This window comes from Mugil cephalus, chromosome 11 (assembly GCF_022458985.1).
Source record: "Mugil cephalus isolate CIBA_MC_2020 chromosome 11, CIBA_Mcephalus_1.1, whole genome shotgun sequence".
Lineage (NCBI taxonomy): Eukaryota > Metazoa > Chordata > Actinopteri > Mugiliformes > Mugilidae > Mugil > Mugil cephalus.
Window position 1 is genome coordinate 27,527,804 of NC_061780.1, and position 16,456 is coordinate 27,544,259.

Below are 16,456 nucleotides of genomic sequence, written 5' to 3' on the forward strand. Positions count from 1 at the left end.
TAGAGCGGGACTGTTTAGGTCTCTCAGGACAGAAGGAATGAGATTGTTTCACGGTTCTTCATTCTTCATTGTCCAGGCTAACCTCTCTCTCACTCTATTTTCTTCATCCAGATTGTAAGAAGACGCAAAAGGCCGATATTATTTTCCTGGTGGACGGCTCCGGAAGCATAAGTGAAACTCAGTTCCAAAGCATGAAAATGTTTATGAACTCAATAGTGAATCTGACAACGGTTGGCCGGGACCTGACCCGTTTCGGAGTCATTCTCTACTCTAACACACCTCAATCCAAGTTCACCCTGAATGAACATCAATCCAAAGGAGAAGTTCTTGCAGCCATAAATAAACTGGTGGCCCCCGGACAAAATACCTACACAGGCAGGGCCTTGAACTACTCGCTGGACTACTTCAAAGCTGAACATGGCGGCCGGAAGCAGCTCAGGGTGCCTCAGATCATCATGGTGATCACAGACGGGGAAGCCACAGATCCTGAGAAACTGAAGCCGTCGTCCGATAAACTGCGGGATAATGGTATCACTGTCTTTAGCATTGGAGTGAAGGAGGCGAAGCAGGAGGAGCTGTTGGTGATGGCTGGAGACGACCAGTCCAAAGTTTTCAAGGTGGAACAATTTGAGGACCTGGAATTTCTGTACAAGAGTATTTCTCCTGCCCTCTGCAATACTACTAAGTCAGGTAAACTCTACTTCCAACGTCTACAATTATATTTCAGTTTTCTTCATTTCTCTGAATCCCAAAAGTTTATTTGAACAAAAAATAAGTTGTCTCTGTAAGGAAACTTAGGAGCTGAATTAGCTTCCAAGTCGGACCAACATACGCGCCACAGGTTTTTAGTGGAGTATAGGCTAATATAATAGCTAACAGGCTAACATTATCTTGTATAGGCTAATATAATAGCAAAAATGATTTGTTTATACTAACGTTATGTTGTTTGGGCTAATATAATGCTAACATTAATGTTTAGGCTAACGTTATCGTGTATAGGCTAATATAATAGCTAACGTTATCATGTATAGGCTAATATAATAGCTAACATTATCTTGTATAGGCTAATTTTATCTTGTTTGGGCTAATATAATGCTAACATTATTTGTTTAGGCTAACGTTATCGTGTACAGGCTAATGTAATAGCTAACATTATCTTGTATAGGCTAATATAATGCTAACATTATTTGTTTAGGCTAACGTTATCGTGTATAAGTTAATATAATAGCTAACGTTATCTTGTATAGGCTAATATAATAGCTAACATTATCATGCATAGGCTAATGTTATCTTGTTTGGGCTAATATAATGCTAACATTATTTGTTTAGGCTAACGTTATTGTGTATAGGCTAATATAATAGCTAACGTTATCTTGTATAGGCTAATATAATAGCTAACATTATCTTTTATAGGCTAACGTTATCTTGTTTGGGCTAATATAATAGCTAACGTTATCTTGTATAGGGTAATATAATGCTAACATTATTTGTTTAGGCTAACGTTATCGTGTATAAGCTAATATAATAGCTAACATTGTCTTGTATAGGTGAATGTATAAACTAAACTGAGGTAAACAACTACTGTAGTCAGTTTATGTTTGGTCACAGATGTTCAGAAACACCGCATTTTTTGCCAGCAGAATTCTTTCCATATCAGACCACTGCAGACTACTTGAAGCAGATATTGACTTATGATTTTCTGTTTAGGATTTTGTGTGAGAATAAACTCAAACTAATCTTTACCGTGCTGTCTTTCTTTATGTTGGCAGATTGCAGTCAGACAGACTTGGTCTTTTTGCTCGATTACTCCAGCAGCATCAACCCAACTGACCACGAGATAATGAAAAGCTTCACAGCAGACGTAGTGAACAGCTTTAAAGTTGGCGAAAAGTTCGTTCGTGTTGGTGTCGCACAGTTCAGTGATCAACCTAAACACGAGTTTTACCTTAATAGATATTACCAGAATGTGGACGCGACCAGTCACATCGGGGCCTTGAACTACACTGGTGGGAACACCTACTTGGGAAAGGCCTTGGAGCACATTAAGAGCTACTTCGAGGAGTCGCTGGGCAGCCGCCAGTCGGTCCCCAGGAGTCTGTTGGTAATATCTGATGGGAATTCTCATGATGAGGTGGAGGATGAGGCTGACTATCTCCGGGATATGGGGATTGAAAGGTTTGCCATTGCCGTTGGCGACGTCTACGACCTTAAGCTCCTGCAGATCACTGGCACCCCAGAGAAACTGTTCACGGTACAAAACTTCGACAGCTTGGCAAATATCAAGACCAAGGTCATCAAGGCCCTCTGCAAAGACGAACCCAAACCCCTATCCGGTAAAAAATAAATAACCATCCTCCCACTGTAACTAACACTTCATAACAACCACACAATGGAGCATCAGTAAAATATTAACAGACATCTGACATGATGTATCTTCACACTTTACTAATGATCAGCTTGTCATTTATAAAGCACACACCAGTTATTTAGGAGTTATCAGTGGAAAGAAATCTCACTGCTCTTGTGTTTTCTGGAAGTTTACAGAAAATGTTAATTGCTGAGGTTGAAGATGTTCCTCTCTTCATCTTATATCAAGTAGACACTTGAGATACATATTCCTGTTTTGTCCTCACTCTGTTACATGTTCGGTTGAGACGATAACTGAACCTTTATAAAGACTTTACAACTCATAGATAATCCTCATTTCAGATGAACTCTAGATAATTAATAACTACCTGAATTGATCATGAATGACGGTCAGAGTTCTGTATATAATAACACACACAGTAACTGTTGGTATGTAATGAATAAATGTACAGCTAAATAGTTTATTATCATATACACCAGTCTGCAGCATCGACATCGCTGTTGCATTCGACATCAGTCGCAAATCCGGAGCGCCAGGTTCGAATGTGATTGGTCGCCGGGTCCAACAGCTGGAGGACATCATCAGCGCCATCTCCTCAGTAGGAGACCTGTGCTGCATGAAAGGGGCACCACCTGTCAAGACCAAGATCGCCTTCCACGTGGTGGACTCGTACGACACAAACTTTGAGTTTTACAGCGAGGACGTGGTGAGGAAGGTCTCGTCTTATTCAGTGACACGTCGGACCTACTTTAACTCATCCATGCTCAGGTTCTTCAAGGACAGGTTCCAAACCAAGTCCACAGCCAGCGTCAAGGTGAGTGACTATTATTAACACTAACCCTGTCATTAAAGTTTCTTATGGTGTGTGTGTGTGTGTGGTGGGGGGTGGGGGGGGTGGGGGGGGGGGGCATCCGATGACAGGCTGCAGCAAGAAATAGGGTTTTAGGTTTTATTTCTCACCTGCACAGGTACACATAGCACATCATAATAATTGACAGAATGCAAATAAAAAATTACAGCAAATGCACCAAATGCATAACAAAAAAAATAAATAAAATGAGGATAAAATAAAATAAAATACAAGCTATGATCTTGAAATTTGAAAGGGGCTAGCTCGTATGTACGTATGTTTTAAAGCAGCCGTGTGTGCAGAGTGCATTAATGCCGTGGTACTTGAGACTCAGAGTTAATCAGATGCAAAGATGCAGATAAAAACGCTCAGTCTCTCAGTCTTTGTCTGAAACAATAAATAGAAACAGCATCAATAAATAGTGCTTGGGGTAATAATCCATTTATTTAGCTTTTTTAAGTCATAAATCAAGTAAAACTAAAGATGTGGATGTCAACCGTCAAAAGTCAACCTCCATAAAACAGTTTGGTGCGACTGTCGTCCTCCAGGTGCTGTTGATCTTCACAGACGGACTCGATGAAAACCCAGTGAAGCTGAAGTATGAGGCAGAGCTGCTGAGAACATCCGGTAACAAAAATCTTCTCTACGCTCATTTCTTCACTGGATTCATCTCTTCAGAGCTTCTGTCCTTCTCCACTATTTATTGCTATTCCAGTTTCTTTGCTAAGTTTTTCATTTCCTTCTGGCCTTTTACCGGTTAACTTGACGTCCACCTTCACTCTCTAACTTTAATTTACTAAAATAGATCACGTATTGTTCCTATGAACTTTTCTTAAGAGTAGATTCTGTTCTTCACTGATTACTATGTAACAGGATGTGATTTAAACCATTTCTTTAACAACTACATGCCAGATCAGAGAGTGATGGTCACTGTTATTGTGGAGGTTTCCATACGAATAAATGTGAACATCACTGCAGCTCATGACCTAGAATCCCTCTTCCTCCAGATGAACTGGGTTTAACTGAATGTTTCTCTATACTATGTAGAAACTGTGGTGCATCTAACAAGCCTTAGTGGCTGTTAGCTTAGCATTGCTATGTAGCATGTAGCCTTGGTGGCTGTTAGCTTAGCATTGCTATGTAGCATGTAGCCTTAGTGGCTGTTAGCTTAGCATTGCTATGTAGCATGTAGCCTTAGTGGCTGTTAGCTTAGCATTGCTATGTAGCATGTAGCCTTCGTGGCTGTTAGCTTAGCATTGATATGTAGCATGTAGCCTTGGTGACTGTGAGCTTAGCATTGCTATGTAGCATGTAGCCTTGGTGGCTGGTAGCTTAGCATTCGTATGTAGCATGTAGCCTTGGTGGCTGTTAGCTTAGCATTGCTATGTAGCATGTAGCCTTGGTGGCTGGTAGCTTAGCATTGCTATATAGCATGTAGCCTTGGTGGCTGTTAGCTTAGCATTGTGCTATGTAGCATGTAGCCTTGGTGGCTGTTAGCTTAGCATCGCTATGTAGCATGTAGCCTTGGTGGCTGGTAGCTTAGCATTGCTATGTACCATGTAGCCTTGGTGGCTGTTAGCTTAGCATTGCTATGTAGCATGTAGCCTTGGTGGCTGGGGTCCTGGGGAGTTCCATGTGTAAATCTCCATCTTCTTCTGGATCGTATAATGAGCTCAATGGTAGAATGTGATGACGTCCAGGAGAAATAAAATGTCCAAAGGTTGAATTGTGTGAACGTTGCCTCCTGTAGTGAATCAGTAGCATTTTGGAGCCAGATTCTTTGGGAACTTTGGGTTCTTTGGTTTGATCCTAATGTCCAGATGGAGAGTGGACCTGGTTCTGTTTCACTAGAACCTTTGGAGAACATGTGAGCTCTGTGGTGTTTCTAGAAACTCTGGGTCCAGGTCTAGTTCAGGTCTGGTCCAGGTCTGGTCCAGGTCTAGTCCAGGTCTAGTCCAGGTCTGGTCCAGGTCTGGTCCAGGTCTAGTCCAGGTCTAGTCCAGGTCTGGTCCAGGTCTGGTCCAGGTCTAGTCCAGGTCTGGTCCAGGTCTGGTCCAGGTCTAGTCCAGGTCTAGTCCAGGTCTAGTCCAGGTCTGGTCCAGGGTTGATGGATGAGTTCAGAATGATGTCATTACTATCAGGGTGGTTTCTAGTCTCTGATCTAGAAGACGTTTCAGTTCATCACTAATTAATCAGACACTATGTTACTGAAGTCTGATCCACAGAGACCAGGGTCCATAAAGACCAGGGTCCTTAACCATATCATTACATTATACTATAGATCTCTAAAATGAATCCCACAGATGTCACTAACTTAACCTGTAACACATGTAACACATGAGCTCCTCGGTTACAGTCCAAGTGCAATGAACTGTTTAAATGTCTGCAGGGGTTAGCGCTCTGCTAACGGTGGCTCTGGACAATGCTGACCATGCTGAACTGCAAATGGTGGAGTTTGGTCGAGGATTCACCTACTTGTATCCTCTCAGGAGGCCGAGCACCATCCTCCAGCAGATTGTAAGTCATTCACGTCTCTACTTCATCATGACATTTGAAGGCTGGCGATGATAACATTGATGATATGGTGTAAATAGTAATATGTGTTTCTCAGGTAGACAACACAGCAGTCTATCCAAATAGCTATGATCCTTCAGACCAGAACCATCTTCCTCCATGGTCCATTTCTGATGTGTCCATTGTAGGAGTTTTTATCAGGGGTCAGCATGGACAACCTGACTGGTCTGAAGCTACACAGCCCCTAACAAAACAAAGCCGACATTTTCAACAGTTAAAATTCCAGGAGCTCATCTGTTGGAACCACATGGTCCAGCTCCCGGATCCTTGGCTTTGATCCATGACCCTGTCTATGGTTCTTCCACTTCCTTGGACCGCTGTTGACCGGTTCTGACCAGGAACATGAATATCTTCTGGCCCAGACCTCTACACGTCACAGTTTGGTCCTTTTAGTCAGATCCTTCCTCTGGAACATTTTTCCTGCTTCTAACATCAACTCTGAGGACGAAATGTTGAACTCCCTGTCTCATGTATCCGCCCACTGACAGGAGCCATGAGAACCAGATGGTCATAATGTTATTGCAGATCACATCATACAAGCAGTGATAATTCAGTTGAAGTTGCTTTAAATAACATGAGAATCTACTCAAGAGAATCTAGATGGTCTCCTGGAGACCATCTAGATTTGTTCTGTGGCCGTTGTGGTGATATCAGGCTCCATCTGAGTCGAGATGGTGATGATGATGATGGTGATGATGATGGTGATGATGGTGATGATGGTGATGATGGTGATGATGATGATGGTGATGATGATGATGATGATGATGATGATGATGATGATGATGATGATAGAGGAGTTTTTACAACATTTTATTCTATAACGTTAAATGTTTACAGCTTGTGAAGAAACTCTTTTGTGTTTGGAGGTCAGATCAAACCTTTTCCTGATTAATGGTCAAATACATAATCTAAACAGAAATGACCAGATGACTTTCCTATGAGTTGTTTTCTACTTCTCCGCAGAGCGCCGTGGCAGATCGGGAGTGCTGCGGGGTTATGTGCAAATGTTCAGGGCATGAAGGCATCCGGGGTCTTCCAGGCAGAAAGGGGACGAAGGTAACCAGAGACGCACCGTGGTTAACTCAAAGCCTTATCTCACATATTGCAGGAAATATTTTGAAAGAGGCGTCAAATTTAATAAAAATAATTTGCAGATTCAGGCCAACATAAAGAATCCTGTTTACCAAAGCTGGAACTGATTTTTTCTTGTTGTAAAAACAGGGTGGACTGGGACAGAGAGGGCAGCCGGGCTTCCAAGGAGAAGAAGGAGTCATGGTAAGAGTTTAATCTTTGAATTTAAATAAATCTTCCTCTGTGTGAAGATAAACTGCAATGGTCTTGTGAGATAAACGGAGCAGAGGTTCTTTCTAGAGTCAGTGTTTGGTTTGATTAGGAAGACCGTAGGATCAGAACCATGAACAGATGAACCCTGGGAGCTTCCTGGTGTTAACTGAGTGTGTTGGTCTGTTGTTGTAGGGTGACCGAGGGCCTCCAGGATCACCTGGACTTCAAGGCATCCAGGGTTGTCCTGGACAAAGAGGACAGAAGGTACGACCCGGCTCAGTATGGAGCAGAGCAACCCTCAAGTACAAACATTTCAAGAAAACGGGTTTTCCTCCATTCATTTTGCTTTTGCACATCGTAAGCTGGATTTCTAGTCGGAAAAAACGCCTCCAACAGGAGTCTTGCAGAACCCAGAGTTTGGGTTGTAAAGGTGGACACATATTCCTCACAATCTGTCTTTGGATTCTTTCATTTATTTCCATTTTCGGCCGCTCATCCAAGGTTGGGACACGGTGGCAACAGGCTAAGCTCCAGATTCCTGATATTTCTTTACAAAGAAACACATTCCAGTTCCTCTTTAGGCCCCCGATGTGTTTCCCAGGCCAGACAGATATATGATCACTTCAGCAAATCCTCTGTCTACATAACCAGATTCCTGAAATCCTTCAAGTGGCTCTTTTCGATGAACTTAATGTATTTATGTCCAATCAATCCACTGGAATCTCACAGTCACATTTTATATACTCTACAGAGTAACATTAGGTCATGAAAAGCTGCCATGGCCATGATGTAGTTCCTCAGATATACAGGCCTTGACCTGGTAACGTGATTAAATCCTGTTCTTCATGTCTGCAGGGCTTCAGAGGCATCTCAGGCACCTTGGTGAGTAACTAAGGCCGAGTCAGTTTTAAGTTTTACTGAACAATGTTTGGACAAATTAATCTTTTAGTTTAGAGTCTCACAAACAGGGAGAAGTGACAGCTGATTTTCTTCCATCGCTGCAGGGTGAGAAAGGAGAGGATGGACTGGATGGAATCGATGGAGAGCAGGTACGAACGTCCACGTCTCTTAACATGTGATCATTTTAAAGAACGTCACCACATGAAGCAACGCCTCAAGGAACATTCTCCTTTTCCAACAAATGCGTAATTTGATATGCATTCAAATTTCACTTCTATCTATTGGAATATCTTTTTCTGTCTCAATATTTCTCAAATCCCCAAAACCTCTGGGGTCCTTTAGAGTGTATCCATATGATTCTCCATCAACGAGGCCTGTGTCTCAGTTTCGTGCAGGATCTTTGCCTTCATCTAGTGGGCTAATGGTTTTACTACAGATAATACGAACATGTACAGTCATTCTGTAATGAAAGTTAGCTTAGCATTGATTTGTAGCATGCCTTGGAGTCGTGATGTCCACCATCAGAAGTCGGCGTTTGGTTTCATTAGGAGCAGCTGTGGTTGGAAAAGAAGAACTTGGCAGAGTAGTAGATCCAGGCTTAATCTGACACAATATAAAGTTGTCCACTGTATTTACTTTACTAATTCACAACAAATACCACAACTATGTGCAATAGACATCACACGATGCGAGCAAAGAATTACTGGACGGCTATTTTTCAACATCTTGCAGAGGCACCAAATATGAAGTTGACACCGTGTGCAGAATTGTCTGTTAAGGGAGTGTTATCAGACCCCAAATAATTAGGAGAAAGTTCAGTTTGAGTGGAAGTCAGCTGTGGAAGGGATTGTGTTTATGGCTGTATGATCACCTTATTTCCCTTCAATAATGTTGTTATCTTGTTTATTGCTTACTCACTTATGCATCTCACTTTTACTGATCTGTAACAAGATTATGTAGAACCGGGAAAATGTTGAATAAAAGGAACAAGTCCTTATTTCTCATTGGATGTACCTTTGCCTGTCAAATGAATAAAAAAAAGGCTTTGGTTTAGTGGTTTGATCCCTCTGAGTCCATGGCTGACCATCAAATGCCTAAACACTTTGAGGGTAAATGACTAAGATTCCTAGTAGAACTAATAGCTTGTATGTTTACAGGGAGACACTGGACGAGCCGGACTAGCAGGAGACAGAGGACGTCCTGGAAACCAAGTAACAAAACCACAAAGCTTTTCTCTTTTCCCCCCGTTATTTTGACGTTGTTGTTGTTTGTGGATCATGCCGTTCTTGCTGAAGAATCTGTAGAACAGTTATTTCTGAGATGTGCTGTTGATAATTACAGCAAGATGATTCATTTCATTCATTCTGAACATATAATAATCATCGAAGCTCAGACTGTGTGACCTCTGGCCTCTGGGCTGGTTGACTGTCAGACTATCGTCCTCAGGGCATCCCAGGCATCAGAGGGGAGGAGGGCCCGAAAGGACAGCGAGGACTAAGAGGAGATCCGGTGAGCATCAATGCTTCTCCTTCCACCTCAACCCAGATCCTTCACTGGCTTCCAGAGCCAGAACCAGAGCCAGAACCAGAGCCAGAACCAGAACTAACTCCTGCTAACAAACCTGTCTGAAACCACATAAAAACAAAGTCGCAAAGCCCCGGCGACAGAGATTTGACTGGACCATGCATCCTGGTCCCTTTAAAGACCACCTACTGACCAGAAGTGGAGTTGAACTGGCATGTTGATTATTTTCTGTGTCTTGCTCCAGTACTGACTACAATGTAAAATAATGGGAACAAGCTTCAGTTGATAGTTCTACGGCATCATCTCTCCCAGTCATTAGAAAGTAACGGTGGATTTACAGCCATCTCATTCTCTGTAATTTTCCTCATGGTACATAATGACTGTAATAACATGCAGCTGGCCGCGGTAGATCTGAGCCAGGTCATTTTGTAACTTGTTGGGAAAGTAGGCCAACAGACCCATAACTGATACAGATTAGTTTTGGCATCTGGAGCCCAGTCGTCATTCTTCTATAAAAATGCTTTTGTTAAAGTATCTGAATTCGTAATTCCTGGTTCTTTCATGAACCAGGAAGTCCTGCTTTACGAACACCAACACAGTTCTAACCCGATTGTTTGGTGACAGGGTGAACCGGGTCGAGACAACACTCAGCGAGGGCCTAAAGGAGGCGTTGGTAACCCAGGGATACCGGTAAGAAACATCCAGTATTTTCCTCTGTTCACCGCCTTGTCTGAGTTGTTGCAAACAGGGAGACACTGAGCTGGAGAACAGATTGTTGAAATATCTAAAGTTGTCTATCTGCAGATGATGTGTTGGCAGATTATATAAGAAGGCTTCAAAGAAATCACATGAGCAGGATGTGAAAATAAAAATCTAAAATGTGGTTTCCAACAAACAGTCCCTTCCTGGGGTGCAGCTTTCTGCAATAACCTGCCAGACCCCGCTGGTTTTATTAGGATCATTATGAAGTTTATTTTATATTGGTTCATTTAGTTGTATTTATATTATTTAAATTAATATTCTGTTCAATTTACATGTCACAAAATGCCTTAAAAATAAAACAGACCCGTTTGTCTGTTTCCGGCACCGTTTCAAAAGTTTTAGCTCCGGTCTCGGATGAAACCTGAACCAGACCCAGACCTAGTAAGGCAGCGTGCACTCTTCCTGTTGGTGTCGGTCCATCTAAGATGAGCTGAGGTCCATTAAGCTGTGGCTTCAACTATCTACTCACACAGGTGTTAATGATAATAATAATATTTTAACATGTGGTCCATGGAGGGAGTTCTGGTGATGAGACGTTTGGAGGGTAAACCAAAGAGAGCAGAGTCACAGTAGTCCATGTTGTTCTGTGTTAGAGGCAGGTGAAGACGACTGACGTAGACGATGTAGTGGGTGTGGAAGTAAAAGGATTGGGTCACGTCGCTGATGTGGGTTTGTAGAGATTGAGCCTCTTAACCAGCGGGGAGGGAATAGTATTGGAGCTACTGGCGTCTGTCCAGAGTGGAACCAACGAGGAGGACGTCTGGTTTACTGCTGGTCATTTGTAAGAAGTTGTTTTCGAAGTGGTGATCCTCCTCCTGGTCCTGAGCCTTTCAGGGAGCCTCCTTTTATTCCCAATCAGGAAGGATCCTAACAGGTGCCATCCCAGATCAAAAGGAACAAACTGCAGGCAACAGATTGAGAATGAGTGAAAATCATTGTGTTCTGTTTTTATTCATGTTTAACACACTGGATCTATGTTCTTTAAAAAAGTCTGAGCTCCTTTAAAAGCTGCAGAAAAGATTTGTGCTGTTTGAGTTTCTTCTTCCTTCACGGTGTTTTTAAATCCACAGGGAACTCCTGGACAGAACGGACGTCCAGGTGAGGGTGGGACCGCAGGAAACCAGGTGAGACCTTCACTACTGGTTTACGTCTTCCTGTCCTTATTTAACTTCATTTTATGCTCTGTGCAATACTGTGATAATAATTTAACATTATTATATCGGATGGAGGCTTCAAGTGAGGCCATGGGAAGGAAGGAAAGAAAGAAAGAAAGAAAGAAAGAAAGAAAGAAAGAAAGAAAGAAAGAAAGAAAGAAAGAAAGAAAGAAAGAAAGAAAGAAAGAAAGGAATGTTGCTGAGTCTCTGGTTTGTTGAATCAATATTTATCAACTGGATCTTTTCCGTAGGGTCCAGATGGAAGACGAGGCCCCAGCGGTGTGAAGGTAGGAGGAGGACGAGGAGGAGGAGGAGGAGGAGGAGGGGGGGGAGGAGGAGGAGGAGGAGGACGAGGAGGAGGAGGAGGAGGAGGCTTCCTGTCGTCTCTTCATACTTCCTGTCTCTCTCCGTCTGCAGGGGGACCCTGGTCTACCAGGATCTCCAGGACTCTCAGGTGTCCCTGGAGCTTCTGGTCCTCAGGTGAGTTCTGTCTCTTCTGGACCATCACCTGCATCCAGACGCCTCCTCTCTTCATAGAGATCAAAAAACTGAAACAAGGTGCAGTAAAATCCATAAACTAAAACCAGAAAACTGTATTTATCTGAATACAAACCCAAGGATAACATTTCATCACATTAAATGAACCCACCAATAGAAAGCTCTCGCATGGATCACATGAATCAGAATCAGGACACTTTTATTGTCATCACATGTCGACCAACAACCAAATTACGAAGGCTCTCCTTGGAAGACACAAAAGACAGAAACAGTAACATGAATTACACCCCACCCACCCTCCACCGACCACATTACACTTCCTTCTCTCCTTCAGTGACCTGGACCAGATGTTTGGTGTCTTTTACAGTGTGACAGGCCCTGCTACAGCATCTGCTTTCATAAATTCCCCCCCAGACACAGACAGTTATGCAGTTTGATAAGATGCTTTTCATTGAGCAGTGGTAAAGAGAATCCTCCGTGTTCTGAGGAAGTCTCTGTTGAGCTTTCTTGACAGCAGCAGTAGAGTTTATGTAACAACATCCTGATTCATACTCCAGATGGATTTTGGTAGACTCACCAACTGGGCTGTGCTAGACTCCGCCCGTCCGCATTAATTGGGGGTGGAGCTCCGTTACCTTCACTAAGAGTCTCGTATGAAGGCTAATCTGAAGGCTAACCTGATGCTGCGTTCACAAAACAATAAAAGCTACAACTTGGGGAATGTTGCCAGTGACATTGTTGCTGTGCGGGTGTTACTGACATTGACTGTTTATGCAACGTGACAACGTGTGAAGCAAACACATATAATTGGTTGACGCATCATTTTGTCACTTTGAGGAGTAACAAAAAACAAATAAAACCTGCTCAACTTTGTTGTTTTCATTGCAAGTGTGTTCTAGCTTGTGAGCGTAGCATGAAGCTAACTAATTAGCTGGCTAATTAGCTAGTCGATCACTTACTCTCTTATTTATGTATAATAGCTTTTGTAAACTATGAACTGTAGAGGTATTTCCAGTCATGTTCTACGACTCACTAATGTTCCAAACTTTTTTTTTTGTCTTCAGTTGTTCTTGGGCCATTGTCGCTGTCTCGATTTAAACTGTTATTTTCATTGAAAACGTGAAACCATGCACCCTGGTTGGAGGTTTGGCAACGTTCATCCACGCCTAAACTCAACCGACCTGAGACTTTCCTCTTTTATTTCAAATGGGACATAAAAATCACTGTCGAATCCAAACACTGACTCCGTTAAATTCCCTGTAGGTCGCGTACAGCAGCTGTCAGAAGTTTTCATAGGTCTCCATGAGTCATAATAAGAATGTATGAAGGGAGGCAGTGCGGGGCTATCTGTATCTCCCTGGATTCAATAGGATTGGCAGCGTCTGATGTGGTTACTGGTTTGGCTGAAGGACAGACTTCCACAGAAATCCACTGGAAGCTTTTAGGCAAAGAGGAACCATCTGTGTGTGCTGTGAGTTTTGGGAAATGCTCAACTTCTGCTTTTGATTAAAATTCAATGGACTGTCATGAGGGAGGGAGGTAGCATGGAGGCATAAGAACAACAGCATGAAAGGATTCTGAAGAGCTGATATGAAGCGGTTGCCATCTTGGCTGTGACTGTATTTAGCCTAAACATGACACGAGAGTTCATCGCTAGTGACCTTTGACATCAGTCATCCGTCAGCTGTCAATCAATTTGTCCACGCCTGTAATTATTTCAAACTTTTCATAAAATTTACATGGATGCGTTACATTCACGGTAGCAACTTCACAATCCAAAAAGTCACTGAGAGACAGAAGATCACAAGAATCCAGTGACACTTCCAACATAAATTAAACCTTTTATTAACAATCAAAAGATAATCAAGTGAACCGTTAACCTCACTACTGACAGAAACACACGATGCATTCATGGCTCCTACGTTAAAGTTGGAAGGACTGTTGGTGAACTGCAGTTTTTGTTTCAGTTTTCATTCATTGTTGCTTTGCTCGTCCGTGTCTTGACTCATCCAGGCTTCTGTAAAAGCTTTAAGCAGTAAACTCCCACTGAGATGGTTTCTCTGGTTTAAACCCCGTCGTCTCTACAGGGACCCAGAGGAGACAAAGGTGATCGTGGACCGAAGGGACTCCCTGGATTTTCTGGACCTCAGGTCAGTGGGTAGAGTTTAGTTTTAGCTTCAGGAGGGATCTCAGTCCTCCAGGTCACGGTTTATCCAGCAAACTCGTCTGGACTAGACGTGTCCTCCAAGTCTTCAGCCGTGAGTGGGGTCAGTATTTATCACCTGAAGGTCTAGGACTAGAGCCTGGTAATGACCTGATACCCACTCAGACCTGGACCTGGACCTGGACCTGGACCTGGAGGAATCTGATTTTTTGTATTCCTCCAGGTTTATTTGTATTTGTCTTATTTGTTTTGTTGTTGACACTATGAATGTTAAGCCTACGGTGGCCTGCCAGGGACTAATTTACTCAGAACGTATCAGTTTCCTGTTGCTCCAGAAAGCGTCCCGTTTAAAGAGAGTCGGTCAAAACCTGCAGGAAAAGACTCCAGAGAAAACATGGACTAGCTGAACTTTAGAGGCGCTAGTTTTTTAGATTCAATTTAAATTCAGATTCTTCATTGCTGCAGATTTTTAACATTTTTAGTTAGATAGAGAATGAATGGTGATCTCTACAGATTACACCAGGGGCCACTTTCCCAGAAATATATTTAAACCAGCTGTTTGAAGTTATACTCTCAACTTAACTGAGTCTTGACTGCATATAAAAGAGGTAAAAAAAAAAAAATCATTCTAACAGAATGAATGAAAATCTGGACTTTCTGAATTAAACATTTGTCTGCACACAACACAAACAGCAGGCTTTAAATGAGCATACTGTATCTAACACACATAATAAAGTGAACTTAAACTCTCTTTACAAAGCCTGGATGCATGTGTGCATTACAGAGTTTACTAAAAGCTTTCCACACGTCCAGCTCTTCTTTTCTCTTTACAGCAAAATATTCGAAATGTGTCTTAAAATGTGACGATGGAGGTTTTATCTTTCATTTATCTCCATCATTTTTGCAAGTTGTCCTCCATTCTCTCATTTCTGTTATAAGTTTTTAATACAAACAGATATTACATCACGTTACTAGAAAGTCGAAGAAAAACATATCGCCCCACACTGGAGGAAAGCGGTAACGTGGTTTATAAACATTAACAAAAATGAAACTGATGAACTGCTCCGGCTGCTGCTGCTGCTGTTTAAAGCGTTATTACAGTAAATAGATAAAACTGATAAAAACACATGCTCTTATTCTATGTGCAGAGGTGTCATATACTCTATAAAATGTCAACAAAAGACAAAAAAAGTACAAAAGAAAGTCCAGGGTCATTCTTGTGGGAAACGCTGAACTATCCAAATAAAACTTAACTGAAATGATTTGTTGTCGGTAATCACTGAGCTGTTTGACCACGTCGTTACAGAACATTTAACACCGATGAATCATCTGGTACCGATCATTTCAAGCCAAAGGTCGCTGGAGTCTGACCTTTTATTTAATGAGCTTTTCAATGCTTATGTAAGAACTGCTGAAAGAATAGTACACTCTATCAGTTCCACTGTCTGGAGGGCAGACCTGGAATCTCTTCATCTTCACTGAAAGATGATTACACTGCATCCCATCAATGCATCGTTGTCTCTAGTTACGACATAAACACTGAATCTGAACGAGCGTTTAACTGACTTGTTTTCCTGCAGGGTGAACGTGGACTACCTGGAGACCCAGGACCAGTCGGACGTCGAGGCCATAACGGACAGAAGGTTTGAAATATCACTTCCTGTTCTTAAAGTAAAGATGGACGACGTGTCTCCATGGTGACGGCTTCCATTTCTGATGGATTTTGACTCTGTTCCTGCAGCTGCACTGTTTGAAGCTAGAGCAAATATCCAAAGAAGACAGGAGAAGGTTATAAGTTAGAATAATAAAAATCAAGCATTTTTGTCTGTCATGATAATAACCTAACTATGAGCAAAGGTAGAAATCTTCCAACTATAAAAGAATGAACGAGCATGTTTCAGATCAACTGGAATAAGAGGAATCTCAAAATCAGTCTGGTATTTGCAGAATAATCCATCCTCATGTCATATTCCTGGAACATGCTCACGATGCTAATAGACAGCTTTATCTCAGGTATAATTAGCACTAAATGCACAGAACACATGACAAGTCCTGAAAGTAGACAAAGAAAAACCAGTCACACTTAAACTGCTCCAGTGTTGATCATGTTGTTGAGTCCTTGTGTCCAGTGTGTGAGTCTGTGAGTCCTTCAGACTAAATGTTCCTGGTAACAGCTGATCAGGGTCTAATCTGATCCCATTCACAATAGAACCAGTTGAGTTGTGAGATGTTGGTGGTTTCCTCTCATCAACATTTCTACTGGATGAAGGTCAGGACTTTGATTTGTTCCTAAACATTCATCTGGTTCTTCTGGAGAACCACTGGTGTTCTTGGGCTCCTTGTCTTCCTCCATGACCCAGTTTCTCTTCACATTCACA

General features: G+C 42.2%; 1 protein-coding gene across 1 annotated transcript in view; it reads left to right on the forward strand.

Moving 5' to 3' along the window:
* Nucleotides 1–16,456, forward strand: part of LOC125016815 (collagen alpha-6(VI) chain-like) — a 31,034-nt gene that overhangs the window by 7,715 nt on the left and 6,863 nt on the right. The window contains exons 8-25 of the mRNA XM_047599543.1: nt 112–690; nt 1,770–2,333; nt 2,848–3,182; nt 3,767–3,845; nt 5,608–5,735; nt 6,756–6,848; nt 7,014–7,067; nt 7,269–7,340; nt 7,932–7,958; nt 8,081–8,125; nt 9,134–9,187; nt 9,423–9,485; nt 10,125–10,190; nt 11,333–11,386; nt 11,668–11,703; nt 11,834–11,896; nt 14,002–14,064; nt 15,659–15,721. Of these exons, the coding sequence (XP_047455499.1) occupies nt 112–690; nt 1,770–2,333; nt 2,848–3,182; nt 3,767–3,845; nt 5,608–5,735; nt 6,756–6,848; nt 7,014–7,067; nt 7,269–7,340; nt 7,932–7,958; nt 8,081–8,125; nt 9,134–9,187; nt 9,423–9,485; nt 10,125–10,190; nt 11,333–11,386; nt 11,668–11,703; nt 11,834–11,896; nt 14,002–14,064; nt 15,659–15,721 (2,438 nt within the window). The remainder of the gene's footprint in view (nt 1–111; nt 691–1,769; nt 2,334–2,847; nt 3,183–3,766; nt 3,846–5,607; nt 5,736–6,755; nt 6,849–7,013; nt 7,068–7,268; nt 7,341–7,931; nt 7,959–8,080; nt 8,126–9,133; nt 9,188–9,422; nt 9,486–10,124; nt 10,191–11,332; nt 11,387–11,667; nt 11,704–11,833; nt 11,897–14,001; nt 14,065–15,658; nt 15,722–16,456) is intronic.